Source organism: Dipodomys ordii, unplaced genomic scaffold (assembly GCF_000151885.1).
Source record: "Dipodomys ordii isolate 6190 unplaced genomic scaffold, Dord_2.0 Scaffold9, whole genome shotgun sequence".
Lineage (NCBI taxonomy): Eukaryota > Metazoa > Chordata > Mammalia > Rodentia > Heteromyidae > Dipodomys > Dipodomys ordii.
Window position 1 is genome coordinate 13,517,729 of NW_012267225.1, and position 22,161 is coordinate 13,539,889.

Genomic DNA, 22,161 nt, shown 5'->3' on the forward strand with positions numbered 1-22,161 from the left:
CCCTGGGTTCGATTCCTCAGCACCACATAAGAAAAAAGCCGGAAGTGGCGCTGTGGCTCAAGTGGTAGAGTGCTAGCCTTGAGCTGAAGAGCTGAGGGACAGCGTCCAGGTCCAGAGTTCAGGCCCCACGACCGGACCAAAAAAAAAAAAAAAATCTCACAAAGGAGAGTGTTCATGCAATAGATGCTGCTTCCATAGGTCAAAGCATAGGGGTGGTTTTTACCTGTAGTTTGTGTAGGAGTAAAATCATATTGCTGTTGGGTGGCTCGTACTTGTCCAGTCTTTGGCCCTCGAGTTTGGAGGAAGCCTTCCTGGGTTTGGGTCTGGGGGGTGCTCAGAGAAGCCTGGGTCTCAATAAACATCGGAGTGAGAACAGTACTTCGGAAGCGCCAGTCAGGATCAATGGTACACTCCTGCAGGAAGAAAGTTTCTTTGTACAGCAATACTGAGATGTTTTTATTTAAAATCCAAGAATAAACCAAGTGCTAGTGCCTCATGTCTGTAATCCTAGCTACTCAGGAGGCTGAAATCTGAGGATCTCAGTTTGAAGCCAGCCCAGGCAGAAAGTCCATGAGAATCTTACCTCCAAAATGCCAGTGGTAGAGGTGGCTCTAGTGATAAGAGCATCAGACTTGAGCAAAAAAGCCAAGTGAAAGCAAGAGGCCCTGAGTTCAAGTCTAAGTACTGACAAAAATAAAATAAAACCCAAGAATAGAGCAAATGCAGTGGTGCTCATTGTAATCCCAGAATTAGGGAGACAGAGGCAGGAGAAAGGCAAGTTTGAGGCCAGCTTAGAACTGCATAGTGAGTTCCAGGCCAGAAGCCTGTTAGTGCCTTAGAAAGAAATGTGTGTTCCTTCAAAAAAAAAAAACAAGAAATCAGGTTTGACACTGCTAGAGGCATTCACTACATGATCAACACACAAGCACTTCACCTGAAATTCGCACTCTGACAGAGGATGCTCAAATATGGGGTTCAGATAATCAGGGCTCATCCTGGTCATTTCAAGAAGAAAATTTGTTGCTAAACTTAAAAAGTGAACTTCAATCTTAGGAGAATATAAAGAATTTAGTGCCAATAATCGGTCCAAGGTATTTGATGGTAATCTGGTTTCATGGCTCCAGAAATTCCGAATAATTAATCTGAAAAACAGAGAGAAGAGCACATGCTCAGAGACTGCCAAATGCAGGAAACAATTGCATACAGTGTTATGTGGGAAGGACATAGCTTTCCAGTCATGGACAGGAAAACTACACCCAAAGCTATGTAAAGAGTATGATCTGAATTACAAAAAGTAAAAACACACTGAAGTAGGTATATCCCTAAAACTGTAATGTAATTATTATGAGGTGAAGGATTGAGAGATTTTATGCTCCTGTCTCTACTCCCTGGGAAGCTTTCAATGGTAACTATATTAATGTTAACAATGTTGAAAATCCCCTCTGTACAGTATGGTCACAAATAAAATAAAATAAAAAAAAATGTTGAAACTGAAAACTTTTTTTTTTTTTTGGTTGATCATGGGGCCTTAACTCTGGGCCTGGGTGCTGTCCCTCAGCTCTTCAGCTCAAAGCTAGCACTCTATCACTTGAGCCATAGCACCACTTCTGGCTTTTTCTGCTTATATGGTACCGAGGAATCGAACCCAGGGCCTCATGCATGCAGGGCAAGCACTCTACCACTGAGCCACCTTCCCAGTCCCCTGAAAATTCATTTTAAGGAGTTTCAGGACCAGTCACTGATGGCTCACAATATTTATTCTAGCTGCTTAGGTTGAGATCTGAGAGGCATGGTTTGAATCTAGCCCAGGAAGTAAAGTTGGTAAGACTCTTATCTTCAATTAACCAGTTAAAAAAAAAAAAAAAAAAAACGCTGGAAGTATAGATGTGGTTCAACTGCTAGTGCTCCAATTTGAGAAAAAAAGCCAAGTGAGAGTATGAGGTACTCAAGTTCCAGTGCCAACACACACACACACACACACACACACACACACACACACACATACACACACACATACACACACACACACACACACACACACAAAAGATAAAAGAAATCTCAGAGCCAGAGTGTAGCTCAGTGGTAGAGTGCTATGTAGCACATATAAGGCTCTGGGTTTGAGCTCCAGCACAGACAACAGCAACAAAAAATTTCATATAATCCTTCCTGCTTTGCTAAAACAGTTCATTCCAAGATTATAGGTTATAGCCAAAGAGTAATTAAATACTATTTTATTATACTTAATAATTTAATAATGTTTATGAAATCTAGATGTAACTTCTGAAGGCTTAATGAATTTAAAATCGTTGCCAATGGAAAAAAAGTGATATATCAAATTGTATAAAAATCTTAGAGCCTTTCTTACATAACCAGTCCTTGATCAGACACGCATATAATGAGTTAGAGTAGACATTAGATCACAACACTCATCACTCATAATATGACTGCTTATTTTTTAAGGTTTCCAACATGCCTCTCAATATTAATATGTAGAGTATGACGCTGACTGTTGATGTTAAGTGCAAAGCAGATCATTATTTTCATACTGAAAAATTATAACCCACACTGCACCAGCACAGAGGGAATGTAGGAAGCAGAGAAAATGCTCATAACATATAGAATTAGTCTAAGCTGCTCTCGAGAGCAAGGTCCCTAAAATGTAGTATGTCGGTCCAATAATTCCAGGAGAAGCACATACTGAAGCCCAAGGTTCTCATCAATCAATCCTTGAATCAACACATCTTTGGCCAATTTAAGTATTTCCTGGGAGTCACCATCCATTTGACTTTCTGGATCTCTGTTTGAGAAAATTAACAACAACAACAAAAAAGACAAAACATTAAAAGTCTTTTCTATCTCTGTGGTATAGACTGAAGAAAAAAAGTCTGGCTTTTCCCAGAGGACTCTGACTTCCAGGGATAATGTAGCCTCTGAGACTGTCTTCCTCTCTAGGCATAGGTTGTGAGGGATGACACATCTTGGCAGAATTTCCTCCTTAATCTTGCCAGATCTTAAAACTTAAGCTACAAAAATAAGCCGTTTAAGCGAACACTCATATACTCTTAATGCAACTGATGTCTAAATAATTTCAAATATTCATGAAATGATTTAGAATAACAATAGAAATCAATATATTAAAGTAAATTTGTTAAACAATTATTATGTGGTATAAGGTTCTACTATGTTCCAGATCACTAAAATGCACATAATCCCTGCAAAAAGTAATATATTCTGATGTCATATTCACTCAGTTAAATAAAATATGATTTAAAAATTTAAGTATTATGTAACTTACCTGTAATTATCATAAATCCACATGACAATGTTATACATTTGTTCCCTACACATTGGAGAAGGATGGGAGACAAATTCCATGATAGGGTTCAGAAGTTCTCGGAGTTCTACTGGTTTTAATTTTGCCATTATCTTATAAATTATGTCCAAACACACTTTTTGTCTTTCATCATCTCTATAATAAAAAAAGAGATTCTTGAAAACGTACAAACTTAACAACATCATTATACTTTCTCTTTTTTTGTTGATACTCTATATTTTTTTTCTTTTATTTTGGTGGTACTGGAGTTTGAACTCAGGACCTCATCCTTGCTAGGCAGGTGCTCTACCACTTCAGCCATACTGTTAGCCATTTTTGCTTTCACTGTTAGCCACTTCTGTTTTCATTGAACTCTGTCTCAGAAAGAAAAAAGGAGGAATAAAATATAAAAGAGAGAAAGAGGAATCAACAACATACACCTTTTAAGGGCACACTCCAGGAAATTCCAACTAGCCCTATCTCATAAAATTTCTACCACCAACTAATAACCCCTTAAGCAAAAAAGAAAAAAAAAAGAAGGAAGGGAGGATCAAGTTATTTCTAGCAACTATCATGTCAGACAATGAAGTTAAAGTATAGTCTTGGTTCTAAATGAAGCAAGTGACTACTTCCTTTGTTTTGGCTTTTTTACTCCTCAAAGCACTCAGTGTAATGCCTATACACAGTAGATATTTACTGAAGAGTAACAATACAATGACATACATTGTTTGCTAGTACATTATACATTTACCAATAATTTGTATAGATAAACACTAAAAAGACTAATAAGTAACCAGCAGCTTTATCTTTGAAATTTACTTTTATGATACATCATAATTTTGAAAATAAAAGGACAATTTTAATACATAACAAAAGGCTTGTACCTGACAAAACAGTTATGGAGCTCAAAACCACACACAAATCTGAAGAGCCAGAGACACTAGCTTTATTTTTAGGTAAGGTGTTCAAGGCCCAGGATGTGGCCTTTCAGGGGAGGACATGAATAGCCCCACATTACATTCCTATACTGTCTTCATCTTTTCTTCTTAGAATCATATCATGCAAATATGCCTTTCATGAAAACTTCTAAATACTTCATGAGTTTAATGAGATATGTGAATGAGAAAATGTATGGGATCCTAGTGTGTGGGGCTGGTATTCACTTACCTATGTCTCATGACTTGAAAAAAGTCCTTGCTCTTCAGCTGGAAGTACAGGTCTGTTATTTCCTCTGCACGACAACATATTACCTCTAGACAAAGTGTCTTCATTATTCCATGAAATTTTGGCAAGAGAAAGAATACAGCATTCAAGAATCTAAAGGACAGGACAGGGGCTGGTGAGGGATTGGGCACTGATCACCTTACCAACATCTCCTACCACAACCCACCCAGCTGACTGAGCCTACCTGTCAGCAAGGCGAGGGAAGCCCTTTACTACTTTGTTCAAGCACACAATAAATTTGTCTTCCATAGTATTTTGATGTTGTTTCAATTGTTTTACAACCAGTTCATGTATCGACTCTGCTAGCACCTAAAATAATCAGGGGTTTTTGAAATACATAAAGTGGAAAGTTGTGTTAAGTATTAAAAATAAGGTTTACCACCTACACCAAAGAAAGAGAGAGACAGAGACAGAGAGAGGAAGATAAGGAAAGAGGGAAGGAAGGATGGAAGGTCAGTCAGTCAAGGGATGATATTAACCACAAATGTCGGTGGATTTGAACCCAACATACAGTATTTTCAATTAATATTTTATTATTGATTTATAGTATATGTTTTTGGGGGGGCTGAGAGTATATCTTTTTATGGTAGAGCCATTGCTTAGTATATGTCTTTTTATTTAAACTGTTTAATGACATGAAGAAATAAGTCTAGCAAGTATACAAAGCAAGTTATGGAAGAGTATGGATAAAGACAAAGGAGCAGGCACACACACACACCCTGGTGCACAGAGCTGGGAATAAAGATGGACAACGCTTGCAGAGACATGTTCTACTTCCTCATGTTTTGTTTTACTTACCAAATTTCTACACTAACTACGCAAATTTAATGTTTGTGAAAAAAGAAACTATGTAAGACAAAAGCCTTTATTGTTTATCTTAAGTTGAAATGAGTCAGGTGCCAGTGGTTTATGCTTGTAACCCTAGCTACTCAAGAGGCTGAGATCTGAAGATCACAAAGTCCAAAGGTAGCCTGAGGAGGAAAGTCCATTAGTCTCTTATCTCCAACTAATCACGAAAAAAGCTAGAAGTTACACCCCCACCCACCCCCTGCCAGTGGCTCACATCTATAATCCTAACTACTCAGGCTGATCTGAGGATCCTAGTTCAAAGCCAGCAAGGGCAGGAAAGTCTGTGAGTCTCTTATCTCTATTTAACTACCAAAAAGCTAGAAATAGAGCTGTGGCTCAAAATGGTAGAGCACTAGTCTTGTATACAAAAACCTCAGGGACAACACCTAGGCCCTGAGTTCAAGCCCCAGCCAACCCAACACAGAGACAATAAAATAAAGTGAAGTTTGATCTTGCCAAGGAGGTAGGGGAGGGTATTTCCTTGAGTTAATTTTACTTAAATATAAACAAACCAGTAATCAGAGCAGCGAAAATGCAAGCCAAGTTTGCCCTTCTGCATCCCTTGGTATATACCCAGGATTACTGGATTCTCCTAAGCCTCTTACCACCAGCCTCACCTCATCCTGTCTTTCTCTTAAGAGACACGCTAGACACAAATTTGGGAATCACTAACACAAAGACAGTTTTAAATCCATAAAGCTGGATGAGATGGATAGAAGAGTAATGAATAAGAAGACCAAAACAGCTAGGAAAACGCAAAAGAAACTAAATAAGGTGGGAAGGAAGCTGTCTGCCCCACTCCAGCAAAACTGCAATAAAGATCCTGGGAAACTGTACAGCAACTTTTTTTTTATCCTGGCACTGGAGGTAGAACCTAGGGCCTCACACATGCTGTGCTCTGCAACTAAGCTTCATCCAACCCATGCATGGCATCTTAACACAAAAAGCAACCCTCCACAGCAGGGTGTTAACACAAGAGGATGCTGTGTGATGCAGAAAGCCTCCGTAGGCTACACTAGTTAAGTTAGAGCATGCTGCTGTGCACATGGGCCCATGTAGTTATATGTGCTATTTAACAAGTAATTTTCACATAACGGTGGAATACTCTGATCTCAAAGTATGTTACATTTAAACACTCATTGCAAAATCATGTACAATGAGTAGGTCGCATGAGACTGAGGAAGGTTCCCTGAAAGATCCTGTTCTTGCTTATTAACAGCTTTATTCATCTGGAAGGAGGACTTGACCAGGATAAGTTGACCTGAACCACAACAGATATCTACCAGCATACTTTTCCCTAAAAGAACTTCTACAAAAAAAAATCTGGTTAAAAAATTCTTATCCCAATTCTTAAAATAAAAAGTCACAGGGCTGGGAATGTGGCTTAGTGGTAGAGTACTTACCTAGCATTCATGAAGTCCTGGGTTCAATTCCTCAGTGCCAAATAAAAAGAAAAAGCTGGAAGTGGTGCTGTGGCTCAAGTGGTAGAGTGCTAGCCTTGAGCAGAAAAATATCAAGGACAGCACCCAGGCCCTGAGTTCAAGCCCCATGACCAACAAAAAATAAAAAATAATAAAATAAAATATCCAATTTTCAAATGTTTTGCCATGATTCCAGGTATGTGAAGTCTTATGATAGCTTTAAATTAAAAAAGCATTATATTTGATATACAGAGGAAAGAGAATGAGATATGAATCAGTGTAGATGCCTGCTCTGTTTTAAATAGTATAAAATACATACATATAAAGTGAAGGGTCACTAAAAGACAAAACTGGAAAAGAAGCACTCATTTAGAATTGTTCAGCACACTCACATTTTTTCTTTCAAACATATATTGAAGAACAAGTCCTAGGACTTCTGCTGCTGCTGCATATACCTCTTTATATTTTACAAAAGACATATTATTAACCAAAGCTTGAAAGTATCTGCAACAAATACAGAAAGTTAATATGCATAAAATAATCCATTGATCTTTGACACAAAAATATAATCTCTTTCTTATAATAATAGCACACATTAAGAAAGTGTGAATATAAAACATGATGCAAATTGCTTGTATGAAAACATGCTTGCATATGGACTTAAGGGCTCTGATATATATATATATAACCATGCAAATCTACTGTTCAACCACAGGGGAACACTTTGGTCACTGTGGCTGATGCCACAGAAAACTGCAGGAGACGAAGAGCCACTATTCAAAACTATGCAGAACTGACCCCTGTCAAAAGCCACTTACAATGGCAAAGGCAAGGAAAGTACAATTTTGAGAACAAGAAGGCTTGTACCTTCTGTAAAGAGACAAATTAATTGTTAGCCCTTCGACTACTCTGTGAGGTTGTTTATGGTGTGGAAGCCAAAGCTCAAAAAAAGTCTAAAAGTGAGCATGTCTGTGCTGAGCCAATAGCTGCCTAAACCCTGGTGTCACATGCCACCTAGCACCAGGGGCTGGCAGGACAAGTCTGAAGAGGTAGATACAAAGAACTAACCAGAGCAAGTGGAGAGGCCAAGAGTACTGGGCTAAAGTACACAGAGCAACCATAGTGTAAACACCAAGTTCAAAAGTCCTAAATAGTAAGATGAGGAAAGGGCTTTTGTGATAGTTTAACACTATCTTACTAGAGCCCTTCCCTTCACACAGCTCACTCATCCTGACCAAAAGAAGTGACAATCATCATTCAGGAGAGACTTAATGGGGCTGAAACAGTAGAAGCAAGGTAGTCCAGGGACAGAGCAGTTAGTATTGAGCTGCATCACCTTCACAGTCAAGACCCTTGAATTAAGCTTCTCACTAAGTCCATGTATTTTCAAGGGTAAATGCTGAAAATGTCAATTTTAATCTAACTCCTCTTATCAATCAACTCATACATGAAAAAGATTACACTAATTTTTTTCAAATCTATATCCCTTTTTTTTCCACAGCAGAAATATTTCTACTCCCAGTTGGTCTGTTAACCAAATTTCATAATTTTAGGTAGAAATACTTTAAACTCAAGTTCTGATCATTAAATGTATCAAACTGAAACTTGCTCTACTTTGAAAATCCAATCCAGATATAAGTTAACCTAAAAATTAAAAAAATCAAATAAAAAATATTATACTTACTCAATACTCTCTATGCCACACTTTGGGTCATAGGGAGGCAAATTATTGGCTATTACAATGCCTAATAACTGAATCCCTATGGAATTGTCTTTAGAATTAGTGTTCTGGCTGGAAAACTTTTCAAATATTAGCCTGAAATAAAAGCAGAAGTGCGAAAGCATATTGTCATAAAATGAAATTAGAAGGATATAATGCATTTTCTAAAGCCAATTTCCAGCTATGAAGTATAAGAAACATGTCTTTTCTCACCTCTAAAACACATTCTTATATCCTCCCTTTGTTCATGTAGTTTATTCTAGTTTTGTGACATCAGTAGTTTTGAATTTCTTATATCCTAGAAATGTAAATGCCCAAAGCCCTAGTAGTCAACATGAAAACCTGTTTGTTAAGTTTTAGCTTACATTAGGCTCTGCTAATCAAACAACAAAGTCCTATAGGCCCCTTTGGGAATGAAGCAGTACAGGGCAGATTGCACAAGGTATGGAGGCAAAGCCAGATGGGAGCCAAAACAAAGCAAGGACCATCAGAGGTACTGTCTGCATCTCTGGATGCTTCTGGTGACAGATTCTGGAAGGTGTGACTTTATGGGTGACAAAATATATCTTTATAAGTGGACTCTACTTCAAATTATGTTCCACATTCCATATAATTACCTATCATTATCATCACTATTTGCAGCATTTTATCATCAACTTCTAAACAAGATGGCAGTAACTAGCAAATGAATACCTGTAAGGAATTGAGAGACACTCTTTCCAGCATTCCACAACAGTTTTTATAATTTCAAGGTTATGTCTAAACACAGCTCTTTTTGGATAAAAGACATGTTTCATTAGGAAATGAAGCAAACGATTTGCTAATACTTCATTTTTAGGGACCCCCTGAAAACAGAAAAATTCTATATTATTATACAGCATTCAATTGTAGAAAAACAAGTTTTAATCCAAAAGTCAATTTTTTTTTTGGTCAGTTCTGGGGGTTTGAATTCAGGGCCGGAGTAGTGTCCCTGAGCTTTTTTGCTCAAGGCTAATGCTCTACCACTTTGAGTCAGAGCGCCACTTCTGGTTTTCTGGTGGTCAACTCGAGATAAGAGTCTCATGACTTTGCTGACCAGGCTGACTTTGAACTGCAATCCTCAGATCTCAGCCTCCTGAAGAGCTAGGATTACAAGTGTGAGCTACCTGCGCCTAGTTGTAAAAGTCTTATTCTTTAAAAGAACAACCAAAACAAAAACAAAAACCTGCTACACACAAGACTTGGGTACAATGGGGAGCTCACGCCTTGGCTGCCATAGTCTTCATATTATTATCTACCCAGAGCCAATATTTCTAGGTGCTTTTATTCTGAGGCCCAGAACAGAGGTTTTCATCAGATGCCTCTGATGAGACCTCCTGCCTTAAGGGGTAGGAGTGATAAGCAGGAAGACTTGCTTTCACTATTACCCAGTACTTTTTTGGCTCTGAGTTCTTCTCTTTTGCATTCTCCCTGTCCCCCATCTGTCTCTAAGTCCATAAAACTACATGAGTCTTATTTGAAGCTCGTCCACAGAGTTCAGCTGCCTGACCCCTGATGAGCCTCTGCTGTCCCAGAGGTTTTGATTCATGTTACCACAATGACAGTGATGTAACTGAGGAGATTGAAGGCAGCCCAGTCACTACCTTTTATGATTCTGTTGCTCCACAAGTAGATGTCAGTTCCACCTTATCAGGATTAGATTAGCTGAACTCCTGATATTGACATCAGTCTTCCCAATGGCTCCCAAGTAAAACCAACCACATTCAATTTTTAATGTCATTAATCTAACTACAAATTATTGCCTTTTTATCAAATTAATACTAAGAAATCTAGATATGGTTTACTGTGCAATGAGAGAGGTATCTCCAGACATAAATACAGGAGAAAGCGAAATGCTTGTATATGATGTTTCCTAAGGGCTGTGTATAATAGATAGTACAACATGGAGGCAGTCATCTGGCAATTACTATCATAGCAATCTCTACTATTATGGATATTCGTATTCTCAGTGTAAATAAACTAGTAAGTGCCAAAAAGTAATCTAGGAAATTGAGGCAGCAGAAGTCCCCAGAACCTCATACTCAGGGTCTACTGACACTTAATTATAAACATAATTTTAATACATCTGTTATCTAGCTTCCAAGCTCCAGGCAAGAAGCAGCAGCATCCAAAAGAAAACCAACATGTGATATCTCAGTAATAAAGGCAAGTCAGAGCAGGGTACTGGTAGCTCAAGCCTATAATCCTAGCTACTGAAGAGGCTGAGATCTGAAGATCACAGTTCAAAGCCAGCTCAGGCAGGAAAGTCCCCAAAAGACTCTATCTTCGGGCTGGGAAGTTGGCTCAGTGGTAGAGTGCTTGCCTTGCATGCCTGAGGCCCTGGGTTCGATTCCTCAGCACCACATAAGCAAAAAGAAAAAAGCCGGAAGTGGCTCTGTGGCTCAAGTGGTAGAGCGCTAGCTTTGAGCTGAAGAGCTGAGGGACAGTGCTCAGGCCCAGAGTTCAGGCCCCACGACGGGACCCAAAAAAAAAAAAAAAAGACTCTATCTTCCACCAGAAAACCAGAAGTGGCACCGTGGCTCAAAGTGGAAGAGTGCTAGTCCTGGGCAAAAAGAGAACAGGTACAGCACCCAAGTTCCAAATTCAAGCTGCACATCTGACAAAAAAAAAAAAAAAAGAGCTGGATTATCAAAAGCATGAAACACAAACAAGCAGAGTGAGGTGGTGTAGTGTAAGAGCAGCATAGTAATGTTAGCAAAAACTGCTAAGACAGGAAAGCCATCATTAAGTGTGGCTCATGCCTATAATCCTAGCTTCTCAAGAGGCTGAGATCTGAGGATTGTGGCTCAAAGCCAGTCCATGAAACTCTTATCTCCAATTAACCACCAGAAGTAGAGCTATGGTTCAAAATGGAAGAGCACTAGCCTTGAGTGAAAAAGCTCAGGGGTAGTGTCTAGGCCCTGCCTAGGCTCCACAACTGACAAAAAAAAAGTGTGAATAGTCAACCATCCAATCACTTGGGTATCAGCAAAGGAGTAATAATATGACTATGCAGACATATATTGTTCCTTACTGTAGGAGTAGCCAAGCCTGTCCATGAGAGAATAGTAGCTACTATTTCAACCACCATGTAGTGAATTCCTTCTCCTCCATTGTTTTCAGAAACAGCCAGCTGCAGCAAGGGGCTAAGCCAGTGCTTTGCATAAGGGCGAAAGACCTAAGAGAGATTTCAATATAGAGGATTCTGAAGAATCAAATTATTAATTCAGAAACATATCTTCCATCAACTTAAATAAACATATATAAAACAGTAAAATAAAACATTTACCTGGCTTAATCAGAATGCATTTGCACTAAGTTTCCTCTTCATGGACTCCTCAAATAACTTAATGACAATTCCTGACAATGCTTAAAGCCACTGTTACCATATGACAGAAACCTGAAGAGCTGGAAATTCAATGAGACTCTGAGGAAAGTGGGCCCTGCTGCAGTCCCAGAATGATTTTTTTTTTTTTTTGGTCGGTTGTAGGCTTGAACTCTGGGCCTGGGCGCTGTCCCTCAGCTCTTCAGCTCAAGGCGAGCGCTCTCCCACTTGAGCTACAGCGCCACTTCCGGTTATCTGGTGGTTTATTGGAGATAGGAGTCTCACAGTCTCTCCTGCCTGGGCTGGCTTTGAACCGAGATCCTCAGATCTCAGTCTCCTGAGTAGCTACGATTACAGGCGTGAGCCACCAGCGCCTGGCCCAGAATGAATTTTTTGAGTTTGCCAAAAACCTGCCAAGCACCTAGCAGGACTTTCTAATGACTCAACAAATGAGCCAGATGTAATAGAAAATCTCAGATAGCCTGGCCCAACTCACCCACTTCTCGTATGCCTTGCATGCAGATCATGTCCCAATGGTCCATGCTACCACTGCAGACATGTTAGCTCTCTCAGGATCTATTTCTTTTTTAGAGAGCTCAGGGGTGTGAAGGATGCTAATACGGTATTAGAACTTGAACCCAGGGCCTTGTGCTCTTGCTTAGATATCACAGAAGGTTGGCATCACTTGAGCCACAGCTTTACTTTCAGTTTTTTTGGTGGTTAGTTGGAATTCTCTGTGATTTGTATGCATGCCCAGGCTAGGTTTGAACCACAATTTTCAGATCTTAGCCTCCTGAGTAGTAGGATTACAGGTATGACCCACTAGCATCTAGATTTCGGGGCCCACTTCTTCTTACAGAAGAACTTCTTCACAAAGTCCAACCCACTCTACATTTAACCAGGCTAAGTTCAGGATTGTTTCCAAAATATACTTAACTCTCATTTAGTGGAAGGTATTCCATTAATACTTGTAATGTGTACAGACAAACTATTAAATTCAGCACGTACATAAGAGAAGAAACTCGGCTATTTTTATAAAGTCAATAGGAATATCTTCACCCATTATTCTGCTACTATAAAGCCTTAAGAAAGTTGCCACATGTACTTTGTATAAATTTACATTTAACTCAGTACAAATTAATTAACATGTTTGCTCAGAGAATGTTGAAAAATTAGATACAGGGTCATGGTTCAAGAAGTAAAGCACTCTAAAGCAAGTTTAAGGCTCTGAATTCAGATCCTAGTACTACAAAAAAACGCTGAAGTAGTTCAATATAATGTTTTTGCAATAAATTAACTCAGGGCCTTAATTGATTGATTACATATGCTTACAAAAAACAGTAATGTCATGCTCTATCCTTTTATAGCTTCTTTTGTTGTGCTATTTAATTAAGCAGATGTACAAATATACAAAGAACTGTTAAAGAAATAAGAAATTACCTCTTCTGCATTAATAACAAGCTTGGCTAAGAAGAGACGGATATTTAACGGTACTGTTGAATTTCCTAGTTTATCATGAATAAATTTCATCCAAGGAGGAAAATCTTTTGACACTGAACCCTGAAATAGACAGAATTACTTTAAAATGTAGAAAGAAAAAAGACCTCACATTTAATACGGTAAAAAAGCAATAAAAAAGTAAGTTATAAACAGTTAAAAAAAAGTTTGATATGAAATGTCATTTACATTTCCATATAAAATGTTAATTCTCAATAAGTCACTAAAAAATATAAACACAATAGAAGATTAGTAGGAAAAACACCTCTTCTCCTTTGGGTGTCAGGTTTCTCTGCATGTGCTTAATCAGTGCTGTCATGTTTGCCATACATTCATGCTGATTGAGCTCATCCATTTCTAACTCCAAAACATCATCTTGGATCTTAGGGTCTTGTCGTTCCTGTGAAGGAAAGAATCCAGTGAAATCTCAAATGTCAGTTGACCAGAGATGCTCATCTGGGGAGTAATATCACATTAATACATACTTAATAATTTGCTAATAATAGCCAATACATTTGGTATGTTTTCTTCTTTTTTTTGTGACAGTCCGGGGACTTTTGTGACAGTCCTGGGACTTTCCTGCCCAGATTGGCTTCAGATCTCAGCCTCCTGAGTAGCCAGAATTACAAGCTTTAGCCACCAGCACCTGGCTTTCACATGTTTTCTTAATTAGTAACTAAAGAGTGAACAGAACCTCAGTTTTCTTTATACTCCAGGCACATATTTTCTCCAGATTCCATCTGGCCAGTCACTCCCTGGGGAAGCACTCCAAGTCAGAGCATACCCCTACCTTGACCCTGATCTCAAAATTTGCTTCCTGTGCTGATGAAATCAGATTTCTATGTTTACTAGATCAAATGATAAGAATTCTTGCTAAAATCTTCTGATTAACACTACTCTCCACAACTACTCTCCAAAGACAACTGATAAAAAAAAATTGGCATCCACTAGTATAGCTGTGATCTTTACAAACTTTATCAATACTCTTTTAATAGATGAAATGTGATTACTCGTGTCCGAAAATGACCAATAGTAGATTTAGGGTCTTGGGAGCTGTAGGAATAGCTCTGAACTCCAGTTGAGAAATCAAATTGACTCATTTCCTCACTCAGGCTACTGTCTTCCATATATGACAAGGAAGAAATATAATGAGGACCATCTGAAAAATAAGAAGAAAACACATGGGTTCAAAAATAGTAAGAAAAGTATTTCTCTCCACTCAAATGATATTAAAATTAAAGGATACTTTTAGCTAAGGCTTTATTCAACCCTGAGACTCTCCAACCACTGTACAGATTAACAAACAAAAAGGAACTGAGGATAAAACCTCTGTCTTTTGTCAATATGAAACACTCTTCCAGTTTAATTACAAAGAAATTAAACTGGTTTCAATTTTTAATAGAATTACTCTGAATTTAAATTTTGATGATGAAGTCAGACATGAAAGACATGGCTGAAATCCCAGCACTCAAAGACTAAGGCAAGGCTGCAACATTTCAGGCTAGTGGTTAACTCCTATAATCCAGCAACTCTGGAGGCTAAAATCTGAGAATTGCAAATTACATTTCAAAGCTAGCTTGGGCAGAAAAGTCCTAGAGATTCTTATTTCCAGTTAACCACTAAAAAAAAAAAACCCAAACATGGAGCATCACTCAAGTAGTAGAATGTCAGCGTTGAGTGGAAAATTGCTCAGACTTGAGCTCAAGCCCCAGTATTAGTGTGTGTGTGCGCGTGCACACACACACACACACACACACACACACACACACACACAAACTTACACAGAAAAATAAAGGAGAAAAAAATTTAAAAATTAAAACAAGGAGCATGTGGAAGGACAGAAGGTTAACTTTAAACAGGGAGACCAGGGAGAGTTTCCTTCATAGGATTTAAATTCAATGTGCTGAGGGAAGCTGATGTCCAGAGCTAAGAGTGTCAGAGGAGCCAAAAACACAAATGCCCAAGGCTGAAACAAACCCTGAACCCCCAGGCATAACTGCAACCAGAACCCAAGTGAAGAGTGCAGAAAGGAGGGCAACAGGCCCTATGGCAGCTAAAACTCTTGTAACCTAAAACATTTCGAAGAGAAGAATGTCAGGAAGACTTACAATCTCTAATGTTGCTTTCTGAATGTGTACAGATAAAATACTAACATATTCCATGTCCATATAAAAACAAACATCAAACCAGACTTGCCTCAGCCCTCCCAAGAGAACTTATTAGTTAAATTTAGCTAATTACTTTTCTTTCAAATTTTAATTCCAGCAGTCACTTGAAAATAATATTTAATTTTTTTAAAATTTTTTGTCAGTCATGGGGCCTGAACTCTGGGCCTGGGCTCTGTCCCTCAGCTCTTCAGCTCAAGGCTAGCGCTCTACCACTTGAGCCACAGCACCACTTCCAGCTTTTTCTTCTTATGTGGTGCTGAGGAATCAAACCCAAGGCCTCATGCCTGGGAGACAAGCACTCTACCACTGAGCCACCTTCCCAGCCCAAAAATAATGTATTTTAAAAAACTCAATTTCAGTGTTTTGGAGTGTTTAAAATGTAATCTTGTTTACATAAATACCAACTATTAGAAACTTTCTAATCTAATCATTTTTTAAATGTCCTACCTGAACCTCCATTTGCCGCCTCCCTGGCTTCTTTCCTAATTTCAAAATACTTTTTCTTTCTTTCCATGGGAACCTATTAAAACAATAGCACCATTTAAAATATTTCAGTCACACTTTTTATTTTTATAGCAATCTAGCAAAAAAATCCACAGGTTATTATTATATTATTATTATTAAAACCCAAGGTCTCATGCATGCTAGACAAATGTTCTACCTCTGAGCTACATCCCAAAATAAGTAATTTTAAATAAACATTTTACCAAATTTAAAAGTATATGAAAGCATTCATTTAAAAGTGTGTGGTTGGTGTGTGTGTGTGTGTGTGTGTGTGTGTGTGCGTGCGCGCGTCCTTATCCTTCTCATACAAAGCCTTTCCCAAGTACCCTACAGACGTACTTGGCCTTAGTGTAACTTACTTAACATAGGGTATGCTAAGCTTCCTCAGTCACAGACCACCATTCCTCAATTGCCAATAGTTTTTACTTGACATTAGAGCCTTAGTTTCTTTAATTACATAGCTATGATGTAAGCATCTTATACTTGCTATATGTTACATCCACATTATAGTATATAAATAACATACAGGGAGTATCTGCACACTTACATAAATAGGTACTATTTGACTTTAGGGGAGCTTTCAACAAATAACTTACTCTTGTTTCCAAAGAGCACACAGCAAGCAGCAGTAATTCATACACACGAAAGAAGAACTAAGACAGCGGAAGCCAACAGTTGGGCCGGGAATATACAGTCTATACTATGTGAGGTTGGTGTTCTACCCATCTTCCTATTTCAAATGAGACATAAAGGCAGGAGCCATGACTTTCTCATCAAATCCTAGGGCTGGCACCCAAAGTGAGCTAGGCTAACACCTCATAGTTTGTCCTATGTGCTGGATAACTCTCCAGGTAGTCCCATTGCTTCTCCATCAATCTGTCAGATCATACATGCAAGGCCATGAGGCCAAAATTCCTGTCAGTATGAAACTGAATTTCTCTGACTAGAGGAATTTACTCAAAAAATGGCATCTGAAATATGTCCAAAAAGCTACTTTTGTTGATATTCTTTCTTTCACAACTCAGAAAAAAAAAAAACAACTTCTGGATAATTCCATTGGAGTTGCTTAAGATGATACCTCAATGAAACTGCCCATTTTTGTAATTAGAAGCAAACTTTAATACTTAATATTGTTCATTCTGTTTTTCCTCTATGAGCAATTAATAAGCTTTTTTAACATAAAAACAAAACTAACAATTTCACTCACCTCAACTTCTATAGGAAATGTGTAACAGCGCTTCAAGTCTATCAGATTTTCAAAAATAAGCAAGTTCTATAAATCAAAAATAATCACATAAAAATGTGTAAAATGGCAGAGATCCTTATTACTAATATATTACAGAATTATTTTTTCATATTAAATCACTGAAATCACTTCAGATTTAAAATGCATCTATGCTTTACACTTTTTATAACTTTATCAGAAGGTAGAAATTATGATATAAAGTTATTGATAAAATTTAACTTTTAAAATCTTGCAATAACAACCCTACGGAACACCTCTGGTGAGGTCTACCTTTTCTGGTTTTTCACTAAACAGAAAACCTTGGTAAAATTTCAATTCATTGAAGACACAGCAGATAACAGAAATGGCACAGTTGTATGCAGCACAATGGTAAAGTCGTCTCCTCTCCAGCAACTGGCTCTCTCCTGCCATATTCTCCGTAAATGTATCATAGCATAACCTGAAAAGTAGATTCGGATTATAAGTGAGCTAAGGGGCAACACACGGGCCTGGAGTTCAAGCCTCAGTGCCACACATACCACACCACACCCCCACACATACACATACAGAAAGAAACAAAGAAAATCAGAAAAAGATAAAGAAAAATTAGCTGATAAGAGTTTGAGGGAAGTTTTGCTTGTTTAAAGGTCAGAGTCTTGCTATATGGCCCAGTCCTGAGATTGTGATCCCACTACCTCACCCTTCTGAATAGGTGAGACAAGACTTTGTCTGGCTTGAGCTGAGTTTTTTGGTTTTGTTCTTTTGTTTGTTTTTGGTTTTGTTTTTGTGTGTGCTGTTCCTGGTACTTGAAGTCAGGGCTGAGCATTGTTCCTGCACTTTTTTTTTCCCCAAGGCTAGTGCTCTACTACTTTGAGTCACATATTCACTTTCAGGGTTTTAGTGGTTAATTGGAGATAAGAAACTCACAGACTTCTTGGCCTGCACTGACTTTGAACCATAAACCTCAAATCTCAGACTTCTGAGGAACGAGGATTACAGGTATGATACACCAGCACCTGGCTGGACTGAGTTTTGAAATGTAAGTTAGCACGCAGGCACATAGAGCAGACTGCAATATCACTTAAATGAATGGATACACTGGGCAGTACACTGGGAGGATGGAGAATCGAAGGTGTCCACTAAGTCAGTGAGAGGAAGAGGTGTGTCCTTGGCCATTTGCCTGCTCTGTATAGACCTCATACAGCAGGACTGAGTTCCAAACCACAAAGTTAGCCACTTTTCCAAATAATTTTTATAGAATCTAACCATGCACAACTGTAGACATATTACCAACACATTCTTTATGGTACAATATCATAACTGAGACAGATACATGGCCCACAAACCCAGAAATACTTACTATCTGGTTCTTTCCATAAAGTAGTATCCATTCCTGCTACTAAAGACCAGGTGCCACTGAGAATTTTAAGTAGGGGAATGAAACAAGCAGACTAATACTCTACAGCAGTGTAGAGTTACCACAGCAAGAAGAGATCAACCAGGACCAGGGAAAGTAACTTTAAAGATGCCTACAATGGCTCAAAAAGAACATCACATGTAAAATGAGACCACAGAAGAAAAATAGAATCGAGGGCGTTGATTTAGAATCGAGGGCGTTGATTTCAGCAACACTGAAGGGATAAAATTTGGGAGATCTAGTGAGAAACAGGGTGTTGTTCATGGAGTCTGGAGAAATATAGATGAAGCAAGAATGACCCCTGAATCTTATGTAAGCAAGTGAGTGTGGATGGATGGTAAAATCCATTCTTCACTAAGAGGGTAAGGTATGGCCTGGGCTGGGAGAGTAGAAAGTGTGTTGAGAGATACACAATGAGACACAGCATAGTCTGTCGTACTTGGATTTACTTCATTTGAAGACTAATGCATTTAAGAAAAAGTATTTAATACTTTGAGTTTTATACAATGTCTCTTAAGATATTTAAAACTGTTTAAACTTCAAATAATAGTCATAAAAAACAAAATCACTTCTCACTGTAAATCACTTAAAATGTAATGATGGAGATGGGCGCCAGTGGCTCACACTGTAATCAGGAGGCTGAGATCTGAGGATCCCAGTTCAAAGCCAGCCTGGGCAGGAAAGTCCGTGAGACTCTTATCTCCAATGAACTACCAAAAGCCAGAAGTGGAACTGTGGTTTAAATGGTAATACCATAGTATTGAGTGGAACAAGCTAAGCAAAAGCACAAGGCCCTGAGTTCAGGCCCCAACACTGACACAGAAAAAGAAAAAAAATGTGGTGTAGTTTTATATATCGTTATTGCAAGGGAACGGTACAAAATGGGGGTAGGGAGGGAGAGAAGAACAGCAAAAGAATTTAAAGGATTTCGTTTTTGTTTTTTATTAGTGAAGACAGAACCCAGAGCATTGAACATACTAGCATTGAACATACAATTTATCTACAGAGTAGTCTAAGGTTTGATTCATTAGTATGGCATAAAACATGTTATCCAGTAACACACAAAAGCCAATCTAAATAGTTTGTAGTCTTATATGTTGTGGAAAACTATAAAAGATAAGCATTTAAGTGAAACATTCTTTTGTACTATATACTTGCACAAAAACATGTGCAGCAAAAATATTAGCAAATCAAACAGAATCAAAAATAAGTAAATTCTTACTTAATAAGTGTCTTTGTAAGTTCATTTCCTTCTGTAATACAGGAGCCATGGAAAACTTGATTAATTATGGAATCCTTAGAGTGAACATCATCTTTTGGAAGACGAGAATACATCACATCTATTATCTTATAATAGCCCATCTTCTTGGTGATTTGAGTGTCAAACATAGATTCACTTAGCTTAGAAAAAATAACAAGTAATTATCTTTGGTCTTCTCAAAAATGAAAAACATCTTATTCAAAATATAAAATTTAATATTTAATGCCCTTACTTAGAAAATTAGCTTACTAAACATGCTAAATGACTTCAGTAAGAGTATACCCTGTTGTTTGTGGTTTCCAATACAGATGTAGCACTGAGGTAAAGCACAAAATATCATACAATGTGCAAACAGTGAGCCTAGGACATACAATATTTACAGTCTTATGGAAGGCATGTTTGGAACAAGTAAGAAACCTAATATACTAAAATTTCAATTTCACAACTGTTTCAAAGTTTACATCAAAAATGTACCATCTACAATTTATGCTATCTCTAAAAGTAACCTGTGGGAATCAATGATGTCCCCATGAAAACTATCCAAAAGATGTCCTAGTTCCTGGAATCTGTGATGTTATCTTCCTCACACAGCAATACAAGAAACACTCTGGGATATATTTAAATTAAGGACCCAGAGATACGGAGGTAATTGTGGATGGTTTGGATGGGCCCTAAATGAAGCCACATGTAAACTTAGGAACGAATATAAAGGGATAATAGACAGACAGGAAAAGCTAATTTGACAACAGAGGCAGAGGCTGAAGTGACATCAGCACTCGCTCAAGAATGCCAAAACCACTCATGGCTGTAAGAGACAAGTAAAGGCTTTTCCGCAACAGTCTCCACAACAAGAAGTGTGACCTCCCCAAACCACAAGGGACCCAGTGAAACTGACTCTGAATTTCTGGCCCAGGACTGTGAGAAAATCCATTTTTGTTATTCTAAGCCATCATGCTAGCAAACGGTAGAGCCGCCACAGTGAACTGGTGCACTGAACTGGTACAGATCCATCTGCAGTGAAATGCTGCTGTTAGCTCAGAAGGAATACTCCTTGAATGAGTACACAGCAGTCTCTAATGACCCTAGCATTCTCATTAATAGTTTAATACAATATGTAATACCTTTGTGAACCTGGACTTCAACACATCAATGGCATCCACCACAATTTTGCTAAAGAATTCTCTTAGAACATCCAGATTGCAGTGCCACAACAGGGTAAGGAGAGAACGATCTACAAATGCTTGGCGAGTGACGTTTGAAAGCAAGTCATCCTTCCGGAACATTCTATACACGCTTTCCAGAAGACTTAATTGTGTAACACCAGAACTCCTAAGAAACAGAGATATAATAATATGGAAATTCATGCTTTGAACAAATATTTTAGCTCAAGTGGTAGAAAGCCTATCTAGCAAGCATAAGGCTCTGAATTGAAATCTCACTACGGCCAAAAGAAAAAAACAACAAAACAACTTGCAGTGCATAGCTTCTCAATTTTTGTGTGTAAGATCAAGTGAACAAATATTTCAGAAGTGCCTACTTACATAACAGGCTGAATAAACTCAAGTGATTATGAATTGAAAAAATAAGTAGCTCTTATTTAAATAGATATTAGATTTAGATATATATGAAACTCAAGAAGTACACATGCATTATGTAGTTTTGTTCATTCCCAGAAATCTTTTTCCCCTCTGGGTCCTGGGGCTTGAACTCAGGGCCTGGATGCTGTCCCTGAGCTTTGCCACAGTGTCACTTCCGGCTTTTTCTGAGTAGTTTACTGAAGAGTCTCTTGGACTTTCTTTGCCTAAGCTGGCTTCAAACTCTGATCCTTAGATCTCAACCTCCTGAGTAGCTAGGATTACAGGCGAGAGCCACCAGCGCCCCTAAAAATCTATCTTTTTTAAAGTTTAGCATCAGGGTGTTTCTTTCACTATCTCCCTTTGAGAGCATCCACAGTCTGCTAGAGTGTGCTCCTGCCCTTTTATTTGTCTGTCTTTTGTTGTCTGCTTGTCTTTTTGCCTGCTTGCTTACTTACTCAACAAAATTCCACCAAGTTTTCTTACCCCCCCCCAAAAAAAAAAAGTTAAGCATTAGGAAGAAAGATCTTTTCCATGATTCTCAAATCTGTTTTTGCGGGCTGGGAAGTTGGCTCAGTGGTAGAGCGCTTGCCTTGCATGCCTGAGGCCCTGGGTTCAATTCCTCAGCACCACATAAGCAAAAAC

The 22,161-nt window shown here is 38.3% G+C and overlaps 1 protein-coding gene across 1 annotated transcript in view; it reads right to left on the minus strand.

The window, feature by feature from the left end:
* The window catches only part of Prkdc (protein kinase, DNA-activated, catalytic polypeptide), a 195,355-nt gene that overhangs the window by 61,126 nt on the left and 112,068 nt on the right, over window positions 1–22,161 (minus strand). The window contains exons 41-58 of the mRNA XM_013009243.1: window positions 21,064–21,271; window positions 19,904–20,082; window positions 17,556–17,724; window positions 17,247–17,312; window positions 15,983–16,055; window positions 14,378–14,526; window positions 13,633–13,767; window positions 13,311–13,430; window positions 11,580–11,723; window positions 9,221–9,372; window positions 8,492–8,623; window positions 7,200–7,311; window positions 4,722–4,846; window positions 4,481–4,630; window positions 3,296–3,469; window positions 2,699–2,797; window positions 935–1,142; window positions 224–413 (exon numbers count right to left, since the gene is read on the minus strand). Coding sequence (XP_012864697.1) covers window positions 224–413; window positions 935–1,142; window positions 2,699–2,797; window positions 3,296–3,469; window positions 4,481–4,630; window positions 4,722–4,846; window positions 7,200–7,311; window positions 8,492–8,623; window positions 9,221–9,372; window positions 11,580–11,723; window positions 13,311–13,430; window positions 13,633–13,767; window positions 14,378–14,526; window positions 15,983–16,055; window positions 17,247–17,312; window positions 17,556–17,724; window positions 19,904–20,082; window positions 21,064–21,271 — 2,585 coding nt within the window. The remainder of the gene's footprint in view (window positions 1–223; window positions 414–934; window positions 1,143–2,698; window positions 2,798–3,295; window positions 3,470–4,480; window positions 4,631–4,721; window positions 4,847–7,199; window positions 7,312–8,491; window positions 8,624–9,220; window positions 9,373–11,579; window positions 11,724–13,310; window positions 13,431–13,632; window positions 13,768–14,377; window positions 14,527–15,982; window positions 16,056–17,246; window positions 17,313–17,555; window positions 17,725–19,903; window positions 20,083–21,063; window positions 21,272–22,161) is intronic.